At 39.0% G+C, this 25369-nt stretch overlaps 1 protein-coding gene across 3 annotated transcripts in view; it reads right to left on the reverse strand.

Moving 5' to 3' along the window:
- The window catches only part of LOC119477402 (CD2-associated protein), an 80246-nt gene that overhangs the window by 11993 nt on the left and 42884 nt on the right, over positions 1–25369 (reverse strand). Inside the window, exons 9-15 of one of the 3 annotated variants that reach the window (XM_037751490.1) lie at positions 23670–23768; positions 21816–21869; positions 17943–17979; positions 15983–16045; positions 8315–8459; positions 7879–8006; positions 1623–1738 (exon numbers count right to left, since the gene is read on the reverse strand). In XM_037751490.1, the coding sequence (XP_037607418.1) occupies positions 1623–1738; positions 7879–8006; positions 8315–8459; positions 15983–16045; positions 17943–17979; positions 21816–21869; positions 23670–23768 (642 nt within the window). Of the gene's footprint in view, positions 1–1622; positions 1748–7878; positions 8007–8314; positions 8460–15982; positions 16046–17942; positions 17980–21815; positions 21870–23669; positions 23769–25369 lie in introns of all 3 variants that reach the window. The other 2 variants (XM_037751489.1, XM_037751491.1) reach the window with 2 other exon arrangements.

Raw genomic sequence — 25369 nt, forward strand, 5'->3', positions numbered from 1 at the left:
ACTGGGGGGCATGTAGCCCACACATATTACACCCTCCAAATAGAATGCGACGCGAGCGTCAGTGACAAAATCAATCCGATTGCATTGTTTTCTATTGGAATGAACTAACTGGCCGCGAGCGACGAAGCGCTGCGCAGCGCGGCGATTTGAGCTGAATTTTTTGTCAGGCGTCCTGTTTCTATTTACTCCTTATTTCAACAGACGAGGAATGGCTGGAGGGAGACCAGCAGGTGCCTGAAAAGTTACTTACGCTACTGTTGGCTGTATTGTATTGTCATTTTTAGTAAATATCGCAGCATAAAACCTGTTTGCGGTTTTAACAACACAAACGTCGGAAGAGAGCAAGTACTACTCACCCATCTTTTAAGTGGCTACGTCTCCAGTTTGATCTTGACCGCACAGCTGATAGGTATGTGGTTTGTGTACGTGCGTAACCAGGGTCTGAAATTAGCACCTGCCACCCACCAAATGCGGGTGAAATCATCAGGACACCCGCCACTTTGGCAGGCAGGGAAACACTAGTGATGGGAATAGAGAACCGTAGTTGTCCAATTCCTTGGCATCTCATGCCTCCGTGACTATCGATTCCTCTTATTGATGCTCTTCAACAGTTACGCTGCACAATGACGCATACGCACGCCGTATCATGATTCAGTTTGTTTGGAACCGGAGACACGGTGGAGAGAAAAAAAAGGCTCAACAGCGTGGCGCTACTAAACCTGATTTTAAACCTATTTTACCCTGATAAGGCGACACGGTGAACAACAAATCTGTGTTGAAATCAGCAGGAGGAGAGTTAGTAACATTAGCTGTTAGCAGCAGGTGGGCAGCACAGTCCTGACTGGAGAAATAACGGAGATACGAACGTTAACGGAGGTGCCATTGAGTTATTATTATGAGGTGTTCAAAGTCTGCTCAGCAAAATGACCATTGAGTGAAGGTAAATTACAACGTTATCATGATGTGTTCAAATGTAATCGCGTAAAATTAAGTTTTTGGCGAGAAACTTGAATAAATCCAGTTGTTTGAAGGAGATGTTTTCAAATCAACATAAAATAGATAATAGAGAGAGAATTTTGACGTGTTTAACTTCCTAACAACTTACCAAGTTTTTTTTTAATCAAAGCAAATATTTAAATAATCATAATCATTTGAATTGTGTGTTCTTATGCATATAACCACTATAGATGACAATAACAAAGTACAGTACAGTATTGTGTACAGTAACCACCCATGCTCAAAAAACAGGGCTCCCCAGAAGCTACGTTGTAATTCGAACACTGTAACTTACCGTGTATATAATGTTTTTTATGTTAAATATATCGGGCATTGAATGACATGAGATCTAAAATGTTGATTCCTTCATTTAGCGCAGAAATGTCAAAAGTGGCAGATAAAATTTCTGAGTGGCCGACAAAAAAGAATACTTGTTGACCTTTGACCTTTGGCCACCAAAATCAAACTAGTTCATCTTTGAGTCCAAGTGGACGTCTGTGCCAAATTTGGTGCGGATGTACATAGGTACGTACATTTGTGGTACGCCCAGTCGGCAGATATTCACTGTCATGGACTGTATAATACATGTCTGTGTGCGAGTATGCCGAGTGTTTGCGTATGCTCACCGATTGTCCTCCACCAAACTGGGCGGGCAGCCTCCTGCCAGGCATCTTTGGTCTGTTAGCAGTGGGGTGAGAGAGCTTCTCCGAGGTAGACGACAACTCATCAAAACTCATCAGATCTGTTGAGACTGGATAAGGGAGGCAGAGACAGAGGAAGGTAAGGAAGGTAAAAAACGGTGGAATATTTCAGCCGTAACTAAGGGAAACATCAACGGGTGAACTGACAATTTCATTTCATTCAATATGAATGCAATCTAGTTGACTGTCAACAGCTTGATGACCGACCCGCTGTACGGAGCCGGTAATGAAGACTGGAGTTGATAAGCTGAAGCAGACACCGTTAGTTAGCTAGCTAGCTAACATATAGTCATGTACCCTGTCCCCATAATCACACACGTTGAGTGACACCCCCCCGCATTTGCATTCTGAGGCAGAAATGTAAAAAGAAACGTATAAAGAAAAGAATACAGAAATAAATAATATAAAGATAAGGTGAAATGCAAAGGGAAAATTGTTCAGAAATAAATGAATAAATTCATAAATAAATACACACATTTAAAAAGAATATCAAATGAATGCAAAAATAAATACATCCATAAATAATGCCAAAATGTATTAATACATAATGAAATGCAAAAATAAATAAGTTTATAAATAAATAAAATATATATGAATTAATAAAAGACCTATTTACATTTATACATTTATTTGTAATATTATTTTTGCTGTATTTAATGACATTTAGTTATTTATCGAGTCATTTACTTATTTAGTTTTGATTTTGGCAGGTTTCGTCCTCCATACTGTTACACCTTTCCTCATGAAAATAGTATATTTTTGCCTTTTCTTTGCCTGCTTAGTTTTCTGCGGTCATTGTCAAATCTGGTGTGCTCTTGCTATTCTAACATCGCCTAATGTTACGGCGTCACAGATGTAACCAAACTTGAAAGTTGTTTGATTGACAGCTGATTGGCAAATTATTATTTTGTGTCAGAAGGGGGGCGGGATGTCTGGGAATTTGATGGGATAGAAATTTAAAACAGGTTTACAAAGTGACTTTGTGTTATCAAATTTATGTACGTATTCTCTGAACCTCTAGCGATCCACTCAGAGACGGGTAGCGAGCTACGGGTAGCGAGCGAGCTACAGGTAGGCAGCGAGCTACGGGTAGTGAACGCTTCTTATTCGAGACCCCTGAATACATTTATATTCAATTAACCCTCTGAGACCCACAATAGACCTGTTGTAGTCTTTTTTTAGGGGGAGATAGCAGGTCAACAGTAGATGTCGCATAGAAGTGGTGTACATCATCTGAAAGCTGGGAACATGAAGATTAATCTGAGATGCAGCTCAGCACTGTGTGTCAAATTGTTCTAGTCATAAATGATTTAAAATAAATTGTGAAAGTGTATAAGGGCTTACAACATTATATTAGAAGTATATGATGGCCATTCCCCATGCTTTATTATGTTTCACAAGTTGTTATTTTGGGTTGGTACCATTTTTTTACCACTCGAGAATTGATTAAAAATGATCAATAATCCCTCCAAAATACCACATTGAGACACCGAGACCTTGAGGAACACCATAGAAAAAAAGCCATGCTGTGATTTGTTATCAATTCTAAGACTGTTTAAAGACTACAGTATGCAGAAATATTCAAACACACCATTTTAGAATAGGCAAAAAACGGCATGGTTATTGCCCCAAAACTGCATGTGATTATCATAAAGTGGGCATGTCTGTAAAGGGGAGACTCGTGGGTACCCATAGAACCCACCTTCAGTCACATATCTTGAGGTCAGAAGTCAAGGGGACCCCTTTGAAAATGGCCATGCCAGTTTTTCCTCACCAAAATTTAGCCCTAGTTTGGAGCGTTATTTAGCTTCCTTCCCGACTAAACTAGTATGACATGGTTGGTACTGATGGTTTCCTCAGGTTTTCTAGTTTCATATGACATGAAAACTCTGAAAAGCCTCTGAAAGACAGTAAAGTCAGTCGGCAGAGGGTTAAAAAAGAATTATGCAGCAGCAAACTTTATGGAGATAAAGGGTGTAATCACATTTAGGGCAGAACTTTTGTGTTCTCTATGGTTATGTTTACAGACCATAATGCTCAGTTAACAGCATGTTCTGAAATTGTGAGCATGCACTTCCTAACAGGCTATCACCATTAAGTCACCTACGCACCATACAATTTCTTTTTTTTCCTCTGCTAAAGAGGTGTTTTTGCAAGCAAATGGCAGGTTTTTCCTGAGGGAAGAAACGTAGAGGTAGAGTTCTCTCCTTATTAGGCCACATGTGGGCTGCACACACACACACACACACACACATACACAGAGAGATTCCTCTGTGTTCCTGAAGTGTTCATGGTCCCTTGGAAGTAGCGTAAGTTCATGTTCAAAGCCAGGGGTCAGCAACCTTTACTATCAAAAGAGCCATTTTAGGCAAAAAAAAGAAAGGAAAAAAAGAAATCTGTCTGGAGCCGCAAAACATTTGATCATTGTGATGAAGGTAACAGTTTATAGTCTAAGTATATAGTATATAAGTCTAATGCAGTGAGGGCCAAAGTGCAAATCAGTATGGAGTATTAGTGCCACATTCAAGGAAAAAAAGTCTAAGATTTTCAGAATAAAGTCATAATGTTGCGAGAAAAAAGTCGTAATATTACGAGACTAAAGTCATAACTTTACGAAAAAAAAATTTGTATCATTACGAGACTAAAGTCATAACTTTACGAGAAATAAAGTCGTAATATTACGATAATAAAGTCATTACTTTACGAGAAAAAAGAAAATAACACGTAAAATTAATACTTTACAATATTATGACTTCATTCTCATAATATTACAACTTTTTTCTCGTTAACTTATGACTTTATTTTCATATTATTACGACTTTTTTCTCGTAAACCTATGACTTTATTCTCGAAATCTCAGATTTACATTTTTTTTTCTCAATGTTGCCCTAATACTCCGTCGCACCATAGATCTACAACAATGATAAATAAAAATGAAAATGTAAATAAAAACAGTTATTCATTCCCATTTTTATAAATCCACAGGGAGCCACTGGAGAGGAGCTAAAGAGACGCAGGTTGCTGACCCCTGATCAAAGCACTTCAACTCTTATGCTTGGCTTCACAAAATATGAAGACATATTTGTGTAGATGTTCCTTCACATAATGATCAAGTGGGTTATCATCATCGAATAGCCAATGTTATACATACAGGATGTTTTTAGTTATTTTTGTGGTACTATTGACCTGTAGCCTGTAGAGGAAGAATGTTGCGACAGGGCCAAGCATCACTTGAGCTGGTAAGCATTTATGGAAGTACTTCAACAATGAAGGAGCTTGAATGCTGGTGTTCCAGTTGAAAAATAGCTGTCCTGCTCAAAACACAAACTTGGTGCTAGTCCTACAGTATGTGTTGGTATGTGAGGTGTTGTTGTACCAATTCTTTGGACGTATTTTCACTAAGAGAACACGTTAACAGCTAGTTAACATCAAGTATTTTCTCTCTTTTCATCATTAGCACGATGCTAAATGCTACAGTGTATTCTCCCTTCTACAGTTTGGAGCAATGTCAATATCGGTCTGAACACACTCTAACACAGACAATGGGCCTCGTGCAGGAAGCAACACAAGAACTGATTTCCTCGAAATCCACGACTTGTTCTTATTCCATTAGTGCCCGTTGATTTCTTGGATTCACCCGTGTTTTCGTGTGTTTGCTCTTCTCTTAGGTATGGGAACATTTTACTAGTGAAAAAATCGTATTTTAGAAGTCAACAAGTTGGTTGTCTGAAATATTTCATATAATCAAATGTAGATTTTTTAGAGTAAATTATACTGATTGGATTATTCAATTTGTTGGCAAAGGAAAATACGATCCCAATTAATACTCTAAAACCCTTGGATGACACTGCGTGCGTTGAGCTTCTGAATGGCTTACATACTGCCATACCATACTTCGATGCTTTTTGATTTTTTAGTAATGCCAGTACTGACGCTCTGGAAAATCAAGGCAAAAGTTAGCATGGCTCACATTTTCTCTTAACAGAAAATTAAAACAATATCAATCCCTGAGTTATAGCTGCTATGCAGCTGTGGGTCGGGGCCGGGCATAGTAGTACAGGACGGTCTGTCATCATTAATCCTTTAAGTCATCAGCATGTTCATTCTGCCTCGATCAGGTCTCGGAGTCTCAACCTCAAACACTAAAGGCACGTCACTATCTTGGTGAGCTTACTTCATTACAAAGTATTGATAACAGTATACTCTGCTGCTGGGCGCTGATGTTGCAATGGAACGACCAATTGCCTTTCACTTCTTATCAATATACGTTCTTTGGTATAAGTGTTGGTTTTCATTGACAGTAGAAACCAGCAATTTATAAAAGGGCTAAAATAGAAAGTAGAAGAATTGATAAATGAATCAAAACAGAATTTCTGTTACCAAGAGAAATTCAGGGCAACAGATAGATGGTAACTTGACATAAGGCTTGTTTATGACTGTGAGCATATGAGCACAACAAACAAAAAGAATGAGTCATTCACACTTTTATTACTCAACGCTGAAAAACTTCAGTGACTGTTGTGTAAGAGCACTTTGCAGCTCTCACAGTGGTAAACTGCTGCAGTCAGAAAGCATCGCCTGTGATTGCAGGAAAGATTGGATTTTCATGTTTCATCACAAAGCGTGTCAGACCGCCTTCTGGTGAGCGGTGCAGCGTTTTAGCAGCTCTTTATCACCTTTTCAAAGGCATCTGTCACAATCAGAGAACTCTCCAGTGAAAACCCCCAGAGCTCGGCTGGATTAAATCCATCCATGATGTCTTTTCTCTGGACCTTTCTGCCTCTCTTTCTCTTCCCCTTGGCCTCTGTTTATCGCTTCTCATCCACTCTCAAAAACATCAACCTCTAAACTATTCATCTTTTCAACTAGGTGTGCTCCCGTTCACAGTTTTCCCTCACCACATCCTGTCTTTTATTATTATTTCTCTCTGACTTACACTGACCTCTGTTGGAGTTCTGCACGTCTTCATCACGTCTTTCAACCGTTTTATTGAAGGAATATTTGCATATTGACGTACAGATACATTTTTCCCGAACTCATAATAACCATCATTTATAAATGGTGAATTGATAGTTAATTAAATTTAGTTTATTTTACTGTAAACAATGAAATGATAATTAATGTTTACTAATCACTGGTAATGATATCATTTCTGTTACTTTATCATTAGTTTGTGTAACATGAAATAATTAGTTTATAAGTTATATTGTATATTGTATCATATCTGATATGAGATGATAACTAATTGTTAAGAATTTATCGACAGTTTATTGTTGCACACATTATAACATTTTTTATACTATATTAAGTATTTGTTAGTGATTGCCAAATTATTTGTGAACTTTAGGAAATAGTTTGTAAAACATCTATAAACATTATATAGATAGATGGACCAGAAACCAATTATTAAGCGCTGACAAACTATTCATATAAATAATGTTTATAGATGCTTTACTAAGTATTTATTAAACATTTAACAAGGTATATTAGTCCTCAGTTACAAATTTATAATAGCCATTCAAATAATGTTTATAGATGGTTTACAAAGCAATTTCTTAAATGTTTACAAATAATATCTTGATCATTAACAAATACTTCTCTCTCTATATATAAATATATAAATATATATATATATATATATATATAGTATATGAAATGTTATAATGTGTGCAACAATAACATGAATTAAAGCATTGCTAATAATTAATTAGCATTTTGTTGTTTGTTAACAGTAAAATAACTATTAACGAAGATTAATTAACTATCAATTAACCATTTATAAATGGTGGTTATTATAAAGTGTTATCAAATGTGCAAACACTTTTAACCAAAGCAAATATTTAAATATTCATAATCATTTGAATTGTGTGTTTTTATGCAAATAACCATTACAGATGACAATAACAAAGTACAGTACAGTACTGTGTTCACTACCGTTCCTCCACGGTGTAATTCCAAACACTGTAATTTACCGTGTATATAATGTTTTTTGTGTAAAATGTATCGAACATTGAGTGACATCAGATATAAAATGTTATTTCTTCATTTAGCGCAGAGATTTCAAAAGTGGCTGATAAAAAAATAATTACTTGCCTGCCACAGTGGCAGGAAGTGAAAAAAGTTTATTTCAGACCCTGATCAGGACTGTAGTTTGACAGTCTGTAGGCAATACTGTACATACCCATATCCGAGGACTTCTCCCCATCCGAGGACTTCTCCCCCCAGTCCTTAAACAGTGGTTTGGGTTTGGTGGGCAATAATGGCTCGAACTCGGACTTTGGTCGTGTGGAAGGCACCTCTCCATTGTGCCTGCAGATAAGAGGGGAATATAGAATATTTACCGTAAATACAAGAAACGACATGACACTACCTGACTCTTAATCTGTGCACTGCCGAGGTCACGTCATCATCCGTCATTACCGCCTACTCTCCTGTTCTTTCAATGAAAGCCATTTCTTAGGAATGTCCTCACGTAAAAGTGTTTCTTAACATAAATATAACAAGAGACTGATTATGGTGCTGGACGGGTAGAAAAGCACTGGAGTTGATTAATAAAAGGTCAGCGGCGTTCAGACAGATGAACAGATGGACAAACGCAAGGCGATTAATAGACTTACTTGAGGTTTGGCGAGGGAGCGAGAGGCTTGTCTGGCCTCTTCGGTGGGAAGTTTCTGCCTCTACCGGGAGGGGGGACCGGCTTCTTGGGCGGGACGACCGGCGCCGCGGGCTTGGATGGTTTGTGATCTGGCGTAGGCCTGTCGACTGAAACAAGAGAAAGAAGAGTTGGAAAAAAAGGAAGACGGACTAAATTTGGATGAAATTTCTCCCCCCGGGGATCAATAAAGTATTTCTGATAAAAGAGAAACAAAGTGGAAGAGAGGAGAGAACATTGCAACGGACTCAATTTCACCTTCCTGCACTCAACTTGGCAATTACCACAGAACCCCTGAGGCAAATCCTTTCAAATCCCAGTCACAAAAAGTCAATTTGTTTTTGAGCAGAGCTGAAATGACCAGGACGAATTCATGTTCAACGAGCTCGTCTGCAGATGAAAGTCTGTCCACAGCTGAACTTCTAGTCATCAGTCAGTATTAATGATTAGGGATGTTAATAATTAACCGTTTAACCGTTAACCGACATTAAGCATTTTAACCGATTAACGCCTATCGGTTTAAAAAGGTTAAAAGAAATATTAAGAATTAATTAAAAAACTGAGGAAAAACTCAGAGGAGCGGCTCGTCTCTTTAAGGAGAAAAGCTGGTCCACCTTAACAGCCCACCTTAAGAGACGGAGCCGGAGTTGCAAGATACAGGAAGTTGGCTCCGGTCTCTGGCTTGCTTGAGCGCAGCGGAGGAGTTGTAGCCTCGTAGCATTTATTCACCGACTGTACACACTGTTACGATTCAATATATTGCGATACAGTAAGCAAGACGATATATTGCGATTTTTTAAACGGAATTTTAGGAAAACTGTCATAGTATAAAGGACACACCATGCTTTAAATCTGAGTAAAAAAAAGTTGACTTTTTTTATGCAATCAGAACAGTGGGGAAAAAAATCAATAGTGTTTTTGAGAATTAATACAGTATTAAAAAAACATAATATCACAATATCAATTTTCTTACACCCCTGCCCGAAGAACAACTTAAGGTGGGCGGTTAAGGTTATTCGCTGTAAGTGACGAGCTGTTCCTCTGAGTTTTGCTTTTTAATCAATTTTCAATATTTCTTATAACCGTTTGACCGATGGCATTGATCGGTGAAAATTCTTGTCGGTTAAAGCTGCAGTAGGCAGTATATATTTTTGGCATCATTGGGCAAAAATTTCCATAATAACCTTTCAGCATATTGTAATTCAAGTGTTCTGAGAGATAACTAGACTTCTGCTCCTCCTCATGGCTCTGTTTTCAGGCTTTAAAAAATCTACAGAATCTGAGAGAGCGTTCCTATTGGCTGTGCTCCGGTCATGTGACAAGAACTTGGCGTTCCTTCAACAGATTTCACAATAGCTGCCGGGTCACAAACTTTCTCATTTTCCAGCTAAACCGTGCACTACAAGATGATTCTGAAAACATCTGAGGAGAGAAATAGGCATTACAGTAACAGAATATTGATTCATATTTGATCAGCGCTGCCTAGTTTGACCGTTTGGTCGGAGTTTGCGAGTGATTGACAGCCGGCTCTCATAGACGGCAGCTGGACAGCAGACCTCAGATCAGCTCTGACTACTGGTTTTCCTCCGGTATGTGAAATCTTGCAGATGCTGTTAGGAGCACCGGAGGACACAGAGGAACATCATTTTTTTTCAGGTTACCTGTTTCATGTACTACTGTCACGATATAGCGACCGTTTTATAAAAATAACTTCTTTTAAAAAAATCATATTTGTTCCAATCTTGCCTACTTCAGCTTTAACAGTTAATTATTAACATCCCTTTGTCAGTACGGTTTCATGCTTCTTCTTTTTTAAGTAATGGCTGTATTGTGAGATAGGATATATTCACTATTAAAATGAACGGTCAAAGCAGGCTTATGTCATCATTATAGTAATAGGTTTTCAACACTGAGCCGGTTTAGTGTGGATCTGGTCTCTCCACTACACCACCACAACCTCCCTCTCTCTCTCTCATAGGGGAGACTATAAGAGAATATAAGTAGTTATTATGGAAGAGGGTTGATGATTGTCGTCTATGAAATAAACCTCCAAATTAAGTTGCACAGCAAATCATACTAGTCATTATTTCTGCGGAATGGCCGTCAGACACAGTTTAGTGTGGCGTAGAAGGAAAAAGAAAGAAAAACAGCAATTGAGAAATCAATTTGACTGCTTTTCTATCACTGTAATAATAATAATAATAATAATATTTTATCACTTGAGCGTGTGATTGGCTCACTGAGAGCAATTGCCATGGTGCCTCCACTAAATCAAATCAAATTGTTGTCCGTGACTCAGTGGAGGAAATCAAGATGGGAATCACAGCAAATTACTTTTCTATTTTGAGGTCTGCTTCACTGAAAAACCACACAGTGTTTTCAGATTTCTGACATGACATCAGTAGACATACAAACATTTTTAGAATAGGGCTGTTAAAGTTAATGACGCGTTAACGCAAATTCGATGAAAACCTAATGAATCCATCGGTACTAACCATGTCGTACTAGCTTGTTGTAAAGGAGGCTAAATAACCCTCCAAACTTACGCTACATTTTGGCGAGGAAAAACTGGCATGAACATTTTCAAAGGGGTCCTTTGACCTCTGACCTCCAGATATGTGAATGTAAATGGGTTCTATGGGTACCCACGAGTCTCCCCTTTACAGACATGCCCACTTTAGGATAATCACATGTAGTTTGGGGCAAGTCATAGTCAAGTCAGCACACTGACACACTGACAGCTGTTGTTGCCTGTTGGGCTGCAGTTTGCCATGTTATGATCTGAGCATATTGTTTTATGCTAAATGCAGCACCTGTGAGGGTTTCTGGACAATATCTGTCATTGTTTTGTGTTGTTTATTGATTTACAATAATAAATATATACATACATTTGCTTAAAGCAGCAAATTTGTCCACTCCCATGTGACAAATCTCCATTTGAGGTACATTTTGAACAGATAAAAAAACAAACTTTATTAAATTGCAATTAATCATCATCATCATCTCAATTATGCGTTTAATCGCGATTCAATAATTTAATTGATTGACAGCCCTAGCAAATGTAATCGTTTTAGTCCAGAACTAGGGATGTTAATAATTAACTGTTAACCGACATTAAGCATTTTAACGCTATAGGTTTAAATGATTAAAATACATGTTAATAATTCATTAAAAAGCTGAGAAAAACTCATCACTTTAAGGAGAAAAGCTGGCCCACCTTAAGAGAGTCACACCAGGAGCTCCAGATACAGGAAGTTGGCTCCCGTCTACGGCTCGCTTGAGCGGAGGAGTTGTAGCCTCGTAGCATTTATTCACCGACAAATAAACTGTACACATACTGTCTGCTACACCTACTGTACGTTCACAGCTAGAACGCCACCGACAACACACACACGGTCTGTCGGAAAACTCGCTGAAGTTACGCCGCGCTGACAGACCTTATGTGTGTGTGCACGAAGCTACCAGCAGAGCTACAGCTGCTAACGTAACACAAACACACACACTGTTTGTCGGACAATCGCTATCGTTATGCCGGGCAGACACACAGCTGACAACCTGCTAAACTAAACTAAATGTGCGGTGGAGACTTTTAGTGGGAAAGTGGCTGCATGTCCGCGACACTACACGCAGCATCGTAGCTGCTAAGTTAACGCTTCCGGACGGTGAACTGGAGACTCAGTTGTCTGTCGTGTTCGTACACTGCAGCTAGCGGTTAATAATGGGTTAACGAGGGTCGGTTATCGGTTAAGAACATTTTTCAAAATTAGCATCCCTAGTCCAGAACACATCAGTTCAACCTGTATATTCAAGAAAAGAAGGAAGTTGGCTGATCTTGATGTTAGTCACATCTGTCACATCACATCTGTATGTGAGTTTTCATGCTCTAAATGCTCCATGATCTAATTTGAGTCTGGAAGGGAGGCTTAGCATGTACTTGTATAATATGTGGGGATAAACTGAGTTATGCCAACTGACATCACGTTGAAAAGTGACATAACCTAAAAACCACGAGTAATAAGCTTCGCATGGCACTGAGGATTCATAGCTACAGGGCTAAACCGTATGTCAGGAGGTGGCTGAGGAAGAGAAGATTGATTTTTTTCTCTGCTGTTATGACAGATGCAACCAGGAAACTCAAGGTCGCTGAATGTTCTGAAAACCTCTTCTGAAAATGAAAACTAAAAAAGAAGGAATTCTATAATGACATATAGATTTAGTCCGTAACAAGACAGAATAACCAAACTGTTGGAGTCATGCTAACGCGTGAGATCAGAGAAAACAACCTCACAGTATTTGCCTTTGTTTTAATTCACTCATCTTTGTATTGGCTTATTAAATTATGTGTTATAATTTCATAATGTTCATAGAATTATTGTTTCTCCAGGAATATATTTGTTTTAAATGTTTTTGTATATGTTGTGCCTTTACTGACATTTTTTTTTTACCCATCATTTCATAACTATATATTAATGAACACTTTATAATAACCATCATTTACAAATTGTTAATGGATAGTTAATTAAGCTTAGTTAATAGTTATTTTACTGTAAACAATGACATGATAATTAATAATGTTAATCGTTAGTAATGCTATGACTTCTGTTTGTTTATCATTTGTTTGAGTGACATGAAATAATTAGTTTATAAATTTTATCAGAGCTGATAAGACACTAACAATTACATTCTGATTTCATTAGTAAACTATTTATTGACAGTTTATACACATTATGACATTTTATATATCAAGTAGCTGTTAGTGATTACCAAATTAATATGTAAACTTTTAAGAAATAATTTGTAAAACATCTATAAACATTACAGAGATAGATGGACCAGAAACCGATTATTAACCATTGACAAAGTATTAACTATCCATCTTAATGTTTATAGACGCTTTACAATGTATTTATTAACCCTTTAACAAGGTATTATAATCACCAGTTGCAACTTTATTATAGCCATCCAAATAATGTTTCTAGATGTTTCACAAACAATTTCTTTATGGTTTACAAATAATATCTCAATTATTTATAAATATTTGTAAATATATATAAAATGTTATAATGTGTGCAACAATAAACTGTTACAATAGCATAAATCATAGCTTTAGTAATAATTAGTAAACATTATTCATTATAATTTAATTGTTTGTTAACAGTAAAATAACTATTAACTAAGTTTACTTAACTATCAATTTACCATTTAAAAATTCACAGTGATGTCACAAATCTACAATATTTAGACCATTTCACGTTTTTTAAACGTAAACATACTAAATGTGTCCCAGTTTATTTCCTGCTGCAGTGTATGTGAATGACATCAGCTGACGGGACATAAACGTGGACCCAAGCCGTTGCCTAGCAACGCAACTCCCTTGTCATTCCGTTGAAATGCGCTAAAACGGAGCGTTTCAGACGGAGGGTGAATACAGGTATATTCAGACAGACAGTTTGAGGAAAAGTAATGTGTTTCTTTATACATTAAAGCATGTAAACATGTTCTATTAGAAACCCAAAATACAAGCATGACCCTGAAAATGAGCATTATACGGGACCTTTAAAGCATGTAAACATGTTCTAGTAGAAACCCTAAATACAATTATGCAACTGAAAATAAGCATAAAAGATCAGCTTTTATGCTATTTGTGAGCCTTCTTTAAATTGCAAAATGTTTTTTTGTGCTTTCTGCATTTTAAACTCGCATTGCTGCAATGATACAACAGCCCTGAATGCACTCTAATTCAACTCTCAAAGGAAGCATTACTTAAGTCACACACACAACGCAAAGGGGAAGAGTGCAAATGCAACAGTGTCTTGCGTAAGAGACTATTCTCACACGGAGTATACCTGGAGGGAGAGCAGCGTGAGCTACAGAGGATGAAGGCTGAAGCTCGGAGAGCAAAAGTACGACGGATGAATACACTGAAAGAAAGAGTGCAGAAAGAGGCCACCGAGGGAAACAACACTTTCTATGACGCCCGTGTCTACAATGCATTATAAACACACTTCTACCGCGTTATAATCGGCTTTTAACACTGTAAAATTATAGTTATAAGCACTGATAAAGATCCATAACATATTATAACAATAAGCATTTTATAAAGACTTATCAGGTCATTACACTTCATAACTGCTGGTCACTAAATTACTTCATAGTGTATTAGAATTCCCATAGTTGTAATACATTATAATCACCGTTTATAAGTTTATTAATATTTATGTTGTTTATCATTGAATCTATGCAAGAACAACACACAGAACGTTCTCAAATAAATTTTTACTTTACTTAAAGCAAACAGTGACTATTCTTAGAAATCACATTACAATGCATTATAACAGTGATTATAATGCATTATTACAGTGATTATAATGCATTATAAAAAAGACTATAATGTGTTACAACTATAGGAATTATAATATGCTATGATCCTTGCAAAAAAAAAAGTCCAGTAATTATTAAGTATTATGAAACTTGACGTTATAAGTCATTATAAAGTGCTTCTCAATGTGTTATGATTATTGTTATAAAGCATTGATGATTATATAGTGCTATAAGCAGATTATTACACACAAGTATGTTTCTAATGCGTCATACACATGGGCGTTTGAAAGACAAAGGACATTCACTCAAAGTAATAATACTTTGTTACAGTACTTAAGTAGTTTTTGGGACTAACTGTACTTGACTTGAGTTTTTTTATATTTCTGTCAACTTTCACTTTTAATCCACTAAATTTCCTAAATAAAATATATACTTTTACTCCGGTACATTTCTTAAATATAATATATACTTTTACTCCTACACATTTCCTAAATAATATGTATACTTTTACTTCTAAACATTTCCTAAATAATATGTATACTTTTACTTCTAAACATTTCCTAAATAATATGTATATTTTACTCCGGTACATTTCTCCTAAGCATCTTCATTACTTGTTAATATTGTAAGCAAGCAGGTTTGGTGAATCAGTGGTCCTAGCTCGCAAGTTACATCATTTACGTGATGGGCTAGTGCAAACAAAGTGCTCTCAAAGCCCTATTTAAGTTTCTATTTCCGCTCAAGTCCAGGCAGGCTGCATGTCAGATCATGCTACTTGCGACTACGAGGGAAGGAAAAACTGGATTTTGTTCTTTAAATCCTTAAAGTTGTGAAAACCTCGTTTTTCTTCAAGCGTAATGTAGCCTGTATTTACCTTGCCACTGTCGTACCTGGTGCATGCTCGGGGGGAGGGGAATCTCTTGTAGGGTCTCTACATTATTATTATAGAGTACGGTCTAGACCTGCTCTATATGAAAAGCATCTTGAGATAACTTCTTTTATGATTTGAAGCTATATAAAAATAAATTAAATTGAATTTAATACTTTTACTCAAGCGATACTTTAACTTCGACTTAAGTCATTTTACGGTTAGATATCTGTACTTTTACTCAAGTGTGGCGTTCAGGTGCTTCATCCACTGCTGTCAGCAGTAGAGTTAGTGGTGACACGGAGGACAGTGCACCCAGGAAATTAGTGTTCCAAATTTGAAAAGAAAGAAGATGAAAAGGTAAAGCTTTTGATGCGTGGTGCCAAGTCGTGAACAACGAGAGGGATAAAATGAGATGAAGATGAAAGATGAAGAGTGTCCTACCTCTGTCCTCCGGCCTGGTGGGATGAGGCTTCCTGTCGGCGCTGGGAACCTCCGGCTTGAGGGCTGAAAAACGAAACATGGTCCAAAAGAACGTCACCTCGTCTGCCTGACCCGACTGATTCAAGAGTCACCAGACAATGACAAGGTGCACGCACGCACGCACACACACACACACACACACACACACACACACACACACACACACACACACACACACACACACACACACACACACACACACACACACACACACACACACACACACACACACACACACACACACACACACACACACACACACACACACACACACACTTTCACAAGTGCAATCCCACAAAGAAAACCACTGCTCTCTGAAGCACACACGCACTGAGACACAGTTCCACACACACAGACTCAATGTTTATCTCTTATGTGGCACAGATTGTACCGTGCACGTACAGCTCAACATGCGCTCATTTGAGCTTTTGCTTGCGTGAGACATACACATTCATTGAAAAGAATCTCGACAGACAGGAAGTCGTGAAAACAGATGCACCAAACAGCAACACGACGCAGCGGTAGAAAGTTATGATTGTTACTTCCTGTGCAGACAGGAAACACAATGATGCAAAGCGTGCATTTTTGCAAGCTGTAGATCTCGGTGCCGATACGAAGGAAGCGCATGCTGCTTTAACCCTCTGAGAGCCACAATAGACCTGTTCTTGTCTTATTTTTTAGGGGGGTACAGAGGGGATCTTTAGGGGGAGATAGCAGGTCAACAGTAGATGTCACATAGAAGTGGTGTACATCATCTGAAAGCTGAGAACCTGGAGATTAATGTGAGATGCAGCTCAGCGCTGTGTGTCAAGTTGTTCTAGTCATAAATGAGAAATAAACATTAACTTATTAATTAGAATAAATTGTCAATGTGTATAAGGGCTTAGAATATTATGATAGAAGTGTATGATGTCCATCTCCATGCTCTATTATGTCTCACAAGTTGTTGCTAAATTTAAGCATTTTATAACACTCGAGAATTCATAGAAATGATCAATAATCTCTCCAAAATACCACATTACATTAAGACACCAAGATCTTGAGGGAACACCATAGAAAAAAGCCATGCTGCTATTTGGTATCAAAAACTTTTGACATTTTGGAGATTTCTGCATGATTGCATTTTTTGGCGAGCACTTCTGTTGTGTAAACTGCTCAGAAACCCCCTTATTATCAATCTAAGTTAGGAAAGCCATCCATCTTCTGAATGCTCTAGGTCTCTAGTTTGAGACTGTAAAATTTCATGAGGCTGTGATTATCCTAGAGGTCACCACAGGTCGTTTTTATACAGTGAGGTCAAGTTTAAAAAAAAATGGTCTAACTACGATGAAATGTCTCCTATGGGGACTAACATCATCACACATGAATACAGTTGGGCTCATTGGATCCAGAAGAGTCTCAGCTTTACAGTGAGACCCAATTTATATAATTCTAAGACTGTTTAGGGACCCCAGTATGCAGAAATACTCAAAAACACCATTTTAGAATAGCAGACAATAACACATTTATACTGCATGTGATTATCATAAAGTGGGCATGTCTGTAAAGGGGAGACTCGTGGGTACCCATAGAACCCATTTTCATCCACATCTCTTGAGGTCATAGGTTAAGGGACCCCCCAAAATTTAGCCTAAATGTGGAGCGTTATTTAGCCTCCTCCCCGACAAGCTATTTGGCACCAGTACCGAAGGATTCCTGACGTTATCTAGTTTCATGTGATACCTTCACTCCAGCTCTAAAACCGATCCTGCTACAGCCAGTGAAAAACAGTAAAGGCGGTCGGGATCGCGGGTCTTAGGGGGCTAAGTGAGCTTTTGTTGGAGTGTTCCACTGCAAGACACATCAAGTAGCAGCATTTCATCACACTTAACCACTGAGCTGATTGCACTTAATGAGGTGGAGGGTGTGAAGTGTTACTTACCTATGCTTTTCGATGGCGGAGGCGGCTTCTTCGGCTTCTGACAGGAAGAGAGGGAGAGAGAGGAAAAATAGGTCCGTGTGAGTTACATCTATTATCTCTTTGTTAATGATTAATAACTGGTTTGTAAACCATCTTTAAACATTATTTAGATAGATAGTTAATACTTTGTCAGTGGTTAATAATCGGTTCCTGGTACATCTATCTATGGAATGTTTATAGATGTTTTACAAACCATTTAAAGGTTTACAAATCGTTTGGTAATCACTAACAAATACTTCACATATTATATATAAAATGTTATAGTGTGTACAACAATAATCTGTTAATAAATACTTAACTAATGTAATCAGAATGTAATTGTTATCGTCTCATATCAGCTATGAAACATTATAGAATTTATAAACTAATTATTTCACGTTACACAAACTAATGATAAAACAACAGAAATTACAGCATTACTAATAATTAGTAAACAATATTCATTATCACAGGGTATCTGCAGGTTTCAACAAGTCAAATTTAAGACTTTTTTGACTTTTTAAAGACCTTTTTAAGACCACTATGAATGCTATTTAAGACCTACTTCAACGTCCGTACTGGCAAGAAAGTACTAAGGATATGAAAGAAAATTGGAACCCCGGAACTGCTTGCAAAGTAAATTAATTTATTCGCTGAAACACATTCCTTCCAGCAGTTTTCCCCAGTCTTTGTTCCAGGTTTTCACAGTAACCAGAACATTTTGTACATTTTAGCGTTAAATGCATCAATCTGGTGCACTTTGAATGCAAAATTCAGAGACTAGATCTTGTGCTCTTGTAAACAATGTTGTGCTCTAGCAGTGGTGGACTATAGACTACTCAGGTACTGTACTTAAGTACAATTTTTTGAGGTACTTGTACTTTACTCGAGTATTTCTATTTTACGTATCTTTATAGCCTGCTTCTACTCCACTGCATCTCAGTGGGAAATGTTGTACTTTTTACTTCAATTATTTATTTATTTGACAATATTAGATACTAGCTATGTGCAGATTCAGATACTTAAGATTAAATAAAATTCAACTAATAAACTGTGGTGTATTTAGGGACGCACCAATACCTGATACCAGTATCGGGTATCAGGTATCGGGTCCGATTCTGTGCTCATGTACTCGCAAAACGGCTCCGATACAACGGCACCGATACCACTTTACGGCAGCGTGATGTTAACCTCTCGTCATCATCTTTCGGGTTCTATCGCACATGCTCACGCTCCACCTCCCCGACGGTGCGGGCGAGACGGGTTGGTGGTTGAGCCCCGCCCTTGGGGGGCACGACGTGCAATGAGGACAGTCTGCCCCAATCGACAGTCACACCGGAAGCAGGGAGCCCCGTCCCTCCCCGGCGGGGAGAGAGGGCACAGCGAGCACTTTGGCCACGGCCCCCGGGAAGCACCTTCGCCCCGAGCCTTTCCAAACCGACCTATAGCCGGTCGCAGCGCACCGCCTCGTATGCGGGACTCCCCGTCCTGCCATGTGTCGCTCACACCCTCCAGATGGCTGTTAACGAGGGTCTTTTGGCACAGTGAAGTACTCGTATCCGTACTCGGTATCGGCGAGTTCCCAAATGTAAGTACTTGTACTCGGTCTGAAAAAAAAGTGGCATCGGCGCATCCTTAAGTGTATTATTAAGTAGTATATCATTATTAAGCTGTTTGTGTCATTTAGATTGATTTATAGAGAGAGATTTCATCAGTCAGACAAACATGGCAATAGAAAGTCTGGACTTTAAACAACAGACTGTCACTTGAAGAAAGTTCAGAGACTGCTGCTGTTTTTGACATTTAATGAATTGGACGTCGTCAAATAAGAGTCAAAGAGCCCGTGGGCTGAATAATCAGCTATGACGGACTGATTGCTGACATCTATTAAATTAGCAAGCCATTTACATTCCAATCACATTCTATAACCCCAGTGGGTCTGGCCTGACACCCACTCACATTCACAGGAATATGCACAATTAAATGATCATCCTGCCAAAGAGGTAAATTTATTTTTTTATACCTATAGAAAAAAACATTTTCAATTACTTCTTATCAGCAGTAGAAAAGGAGAGACGAGGATAACGTTCCAATTTGAATTTTTCAATATTACCACACGTACCTTCGGGGCAAGACGCCCTTCTTCAGTGCGTATTCTCGCAATCAATATACACTAGTTGTCAAAGCTAACAAGATAATAACGCAAATTTGTTTTAACGCCACTAATTTCTTTAGCGTATTATAGCAACCTATTTGGATCTTTCGGAGGTTGTAGCGGGCTTGATGGGTTCCTTCGGTGTTCTAGTTTCATATGATACCACTCTAGCTTTAAAGGTCCCATATCATGCTCATTTTTAGGTTCATACTAGTATTTTGTGTTTCTATTAGAACATGTACACACGCATGTAATGTTCAAAAAACACTTTATTTTCCTCATACTGTCTGTCTGAATATACCCTTATTTACCCTCTGTCTGAAACGCTCCGTTTTAGTGCATTTCAACGGAATTGCAACGGAATTGCATTTCTAGGCAACAGCTTGGGTCCATGTTTACTTCCTGTCAGATGATGTTATTCCCATACACTGCAACAGAAAATAAACTGGGACACATTTAGAATGTTTACGTTTAAAACCATGTAATAGTCTAAATATTGTAGATTTGTGACATCACAAATGGACAGAAATCCTAACGGCTTGTTTCAAATGCACAATTTCTGAATATGGGCTGTGTGTATTTCTCCGTATACTGAGCGTTTTGATAGTTTACCAGTATTTATATGGCTCTTAAACCTGCTTTATAATATAAAATACATGAAAATCTCACTTTTTACAATATGGGACCTTTAAGCCCGCTGCAACCTAAAAATCGCAAGTTGCGTTAATGCGTTAAAAAAAATTAGTGGCATTAAAACAAATTTGCGTTAACGTGTTATTATCGCATTAACTTTGACAGCATTACTTAATATGTAACTGGTTTGCTAATTTTTACACCGGCCCAAACCTTTAAGTACCTCCCACAACACCACTTACAAAAAAACTATCTCTTTAATGTCCGGTTCAGACTACACAATATCAGCCCGATTACAGCCCGACGTGGCCATCGTAGGGTGTCGACTCGGATCAGGGACGATAAATGAGTGTTGTGTGTGACAATCGATTGTTTTACCTCGTGTAGTGTGTCATAGCACATGGTGACCGACACCGCGTCTGGGACGCCTCACAACATCCCGACGTCCCGACAGAAAGTCTAGCATGTTTGATTTTTTTTTTCGCTTTCCACGACGTGCTCCGTGAATTTGACCGGCAGAGCACAGACGCACACAGCTGTAAACAGAAGCACATGGCTGCTTATTATGCAGAATGATGTCATCGGACCTTCCCGGCTGAACTGCTGCCGGACGTTGCGATAGGATATTCAATCAAGGTAGTGTCGGAGTAAAAAACACCACCACCGTTGCATCTTTGCGCATGGAGCATCCCGTTGCGCGCCGGCTTTCGCTTCTCCCTGTGAATTATATTCCTGCCTCTTGGGCCCCTTCACGTGGTCGGCCTGAGGGCTTGAGCCCCAGTAAGCCTGTATATCAACACGGTGGTGCCGGGAGAGTGTGTATTGTCGGAACAACAGGGAACCGTCGTGTAGTCTGTCATGTGTCACAGCCAAGTCACGACAAGAATTTATGGCTCTCAATCGTCTAATCTAACACAGTAACCATCGTAACAGTCAAAAATATGGTGCAGTCTGATGCTGGCATGAGGGGGAACTTCAGTGATGATGCACCGCCAAAGTGTGTGATCAAAAACATGCAACATCCAGAGCAGAATGGGATCATCCTATCAGAGGCACTGCCAGCTTACCTCTTCTGACTCCTGCTTAGGAGATGATCTCAACGACCCTCTCGACGTGGGAGTCTGAAATATGAAGATAAGGACACGCAATGTATTAGAGTAATGATTTCAGTTAGACTTCATAGAGAACAGACACACTCCCAGAGACCCACACACACAGTCTGCTCAACACACATTAACATGACATGAAGATGCTTTTCAAAATCTGGTTCACTGATCATTAAAGATGCCTGGAGGAGACTTGTTAGCAATAAGCTAAAAGGCATCTGGCTGATTATCAAGAGGCCTTATTACCCGATGTGGAAAAGCCTTTATAAGAAACAGGATTTCTGCATTTGTGATGTGGTAAAACATAAGCTGTGCTTTACCGCTCCCTTGTATTAATTAGATGATGTAAGGTATAGCATGCCATATGTAAGACTTGTGATAAAATGAGCAGTGTTAGGAATGGATTAATTATGGTGTCAGTGTAACGAATCTCTAGAAGAGACGCAGCTGACACGCAGCCGAGTGTGGCTGCTCCAACCTGTTAACACAGACCCCGAACAAAAAACAACAGGTAACGCAGCCGCCACGCGCTCCTGACGTTCCCGGTGTGGACGAGGTTTTAGTGAAGTGACAATAAGCAAAACACATTTTTTTTTTTTTAGTGGAGGGCGACTTTAAAGACAAATTTCACCCATTTTTGTGCAAATAAGATGATTAATGTCCATTTAAGGGCTGCAACGAACGATTAGTGTCATTATCATTTGATCATTTGATCTGTAAAATGTCAGAACAATTGTTTAACCCCCTGTGCCTAGGGATAATTTGGGCTGTTTAATTTCTAATTCTTCAATCACTGGAGATACGGCGGAGAGAAAAAAAAAAACGCTCAAAAGCATGGCGCTACTAAACCTGAGGGGACGCACCCTATTTTTTCCCTGATAATGCGACACTGTGAACAAACCTGTGTTGAAATCAGCAGGAGGAGAGTTAGTAACGTTAGCTGTTAGCAGCAGGTGGGCAGCACAGTCCTGACTGGATAAATAGCGGAGATACGCATGTTAACGGAGGTGCCATTGAGTTATTGTTACGAGGCGTTCAAAGTTGACTCAGGAAAAATGACTATTTGGCGAAGGTAAATTACAACGTTATCATGATGTGTTCAAATGTAATCTCGTAAAATGTAGTTTTTGGTGAGAAACTTGAATAAATCCAGTTGTTAGGAGATGTTTTCACATCAATATAAAATAGATATTAGATTATAAGATTTTTTTTAATCAAAGCAAATATTTAAATAATCATAATCATTTGAAGTGTGTGTTTTTATGCAAACAACCACTATAGATGACAATAACAAAGTACAGTACAGTACTGTGTACATTACCCTCCCTGCCCTGAAAAATAGGGCTTTTTGGACCTGCAATGCATGTTTTTATATGTTGGCATGCTGGGGGATTCTCTGGTTTGTGAAGTTTTGTTAATGGAAATATTACTACCCAAAACAGTTTGTCCTGTACGGTTAAAAAACTCCTGGCTATGATGTCATTTTCTTAATAACATGCTGTTTGGAGTGATTTTCAGTATAATAAATGCTGAAAAAATAAGTGCGCAGTATGTTTTCTATAAATTAATGTAGTGATAAAATAGAGGTTACGTCTGACAGAATTCGTTTGGCCCCCGGCAACAATCTGGGTTTCTCATGTGATCCCACCCCCCCCACTATGAAAAATAAATGCCTACCCCTGGTCATAATGGTGGTACGTGGAGAGTCAAATATTCTCCGAGGTGGTACTTGGTGTAAAGAGTTTCAGAACCACTGACCTAAATGATTAATCAGTTATGAAAATAGTTTCATTTAATTAATTTCTCTGATGTTACCTCTTTCTCTGCTTCAGACACCAGGACTACGAAGTTGTCGGGGAAGACGCCGTCTCTGCCCCCGATCTCCCCTCGCCACCAGCCGGGCTCTCCTGTGTCCTGGTAGAGATCCAAGGGAAAAAACGTTAGTAATATACTTCGTCACTTTCTCTCTTATACGCATGTCATTTCTTTATTTTTGCAGCAAGAAGCAGATTCAGAAGAAAATAAATGACCCTTAACCGAACACTGTTCCAAAGTGAAAGTCACTAGTAAAAGAAAAGAAGCAATCATTTATCGAGCACTTCCCAACGGTGTCCACTAGATGGTGGTCTAATAAAGTCTAAGTAGGGGAGCTGAAGGAGTCACGGTTATGTGTCATCATCATTCTCTATGCTATGAACTAACAGCCTCTCTGAGTCAGAGTCGTCATACCTCGACAGCATGCCAGAGGCAGCTGAGCCGAGCCAAACACAGTCTGTGTATCTCTATGTGCGGGCCGGTTGCCATGTAATCCTTTACTCCTGAATGACCCATTAGGAGGGGACCCGGTGCCTATTCTCTGGGTTAAATCAGACGACTAAATGGGCCTTTACAAAAATACACAGGCTTGACAGAGAGATGCTACTGACCATGAGTCAATTTTAGAGGACACTCAAATAAGAAATTAATTAATTAAAAGATGACAATCGTTTGTAAACGCCTCGACAAATATGCAACCATAGAAATAAAATAGGAGTAGAAGGGGTCATTGGACTGTTTGCGGTGGTGATTTGACCATTACAAAATAAATTGTTGTTAGTTGTTATGGTGACAACAGAACCCAAAGGGGGAGCCATAAAGTGTGTGGTTGCAGCCGAGCCCTCGAGGAAGAGCGCCAAGCTTTGAAGCCAATTTCCGTAGTGGCCGAACGGTTGAAATACAACTTCCGTGTCAGTCATGCGATGCCAAAAAGAGCTTTTTCCCATAGACGTACATTGGGAAAGAGACGTCTGTAACTCAGAGGATCATTTTTTTTTAGGTAAACCAACTTCCCGGTATGAACACTTGAAAAGACTTTATTTAAATCATCAGGTCCTAAAAGTTGTAAAATGCACTAATAGCTGAATCCAGAGTTATTTCCCTTCCTCCGTTCATGTGTATGAGACCCAGACCGAGGGCTGGGAGGCGGAGTTAAAGGAAGATCGCCGGATGATCCGGGTATTTTAGCTCTCGGCAGTCGAGTCATTTTGGCTTCACGCGCCACTGAGCAACTCTCACAGGAATGACAGGGAGCCTCCAACGCTGTATCCAGCTCTCTTTATACATCCGTGGTTCGCAGCTCGCCGAGAAGAGAACGGATGCAGCTCCCAGAGACAGCTGGCTGGCTAGTTAGCTATGTAGTTAGGTAGCTTGTCCCCAGGCAGAGGGACAGTTTAGGCCCGGCGCCCGGCCACCAGCTCATTTTCCACAATCGACGCTAAAGCCTGGTGAAACCAGTCCAAGAGCTAACCAGTCAAGTGTCCGCTAGCTAGCTCGCTTTCTAATTCCGCCATGCTTCCAATGCCACGCTGCTTACAGAAAACGAGCCGAACAAAGCTGTCACTCATCTGGTGATAGCAGTGTGCTTTCCTCTGCTGTGACCAGAGTGTGTTAATGAAGCATTAAGTTGTTCAATTTGACTCATTTACATTTTCTATTTGCCTCGTAACTAGGGACGCACCGATACCGATACCAGTATC

The sequence above is a fragment of the Sebastes umbrosus genome, chromosome 18, assembly GCF_015220745.1.
Source record: "Sebastes umbrosus isolate fSebUmb1 chromosome 18, fSebUmb1.pri, whole genome shotgun sequence".
NCBI lineage: Eukaryota > Metazoa > Chordata > Actinopteri > Perciformes > Sebastidae > Sebastes > Sebastes umbrosus.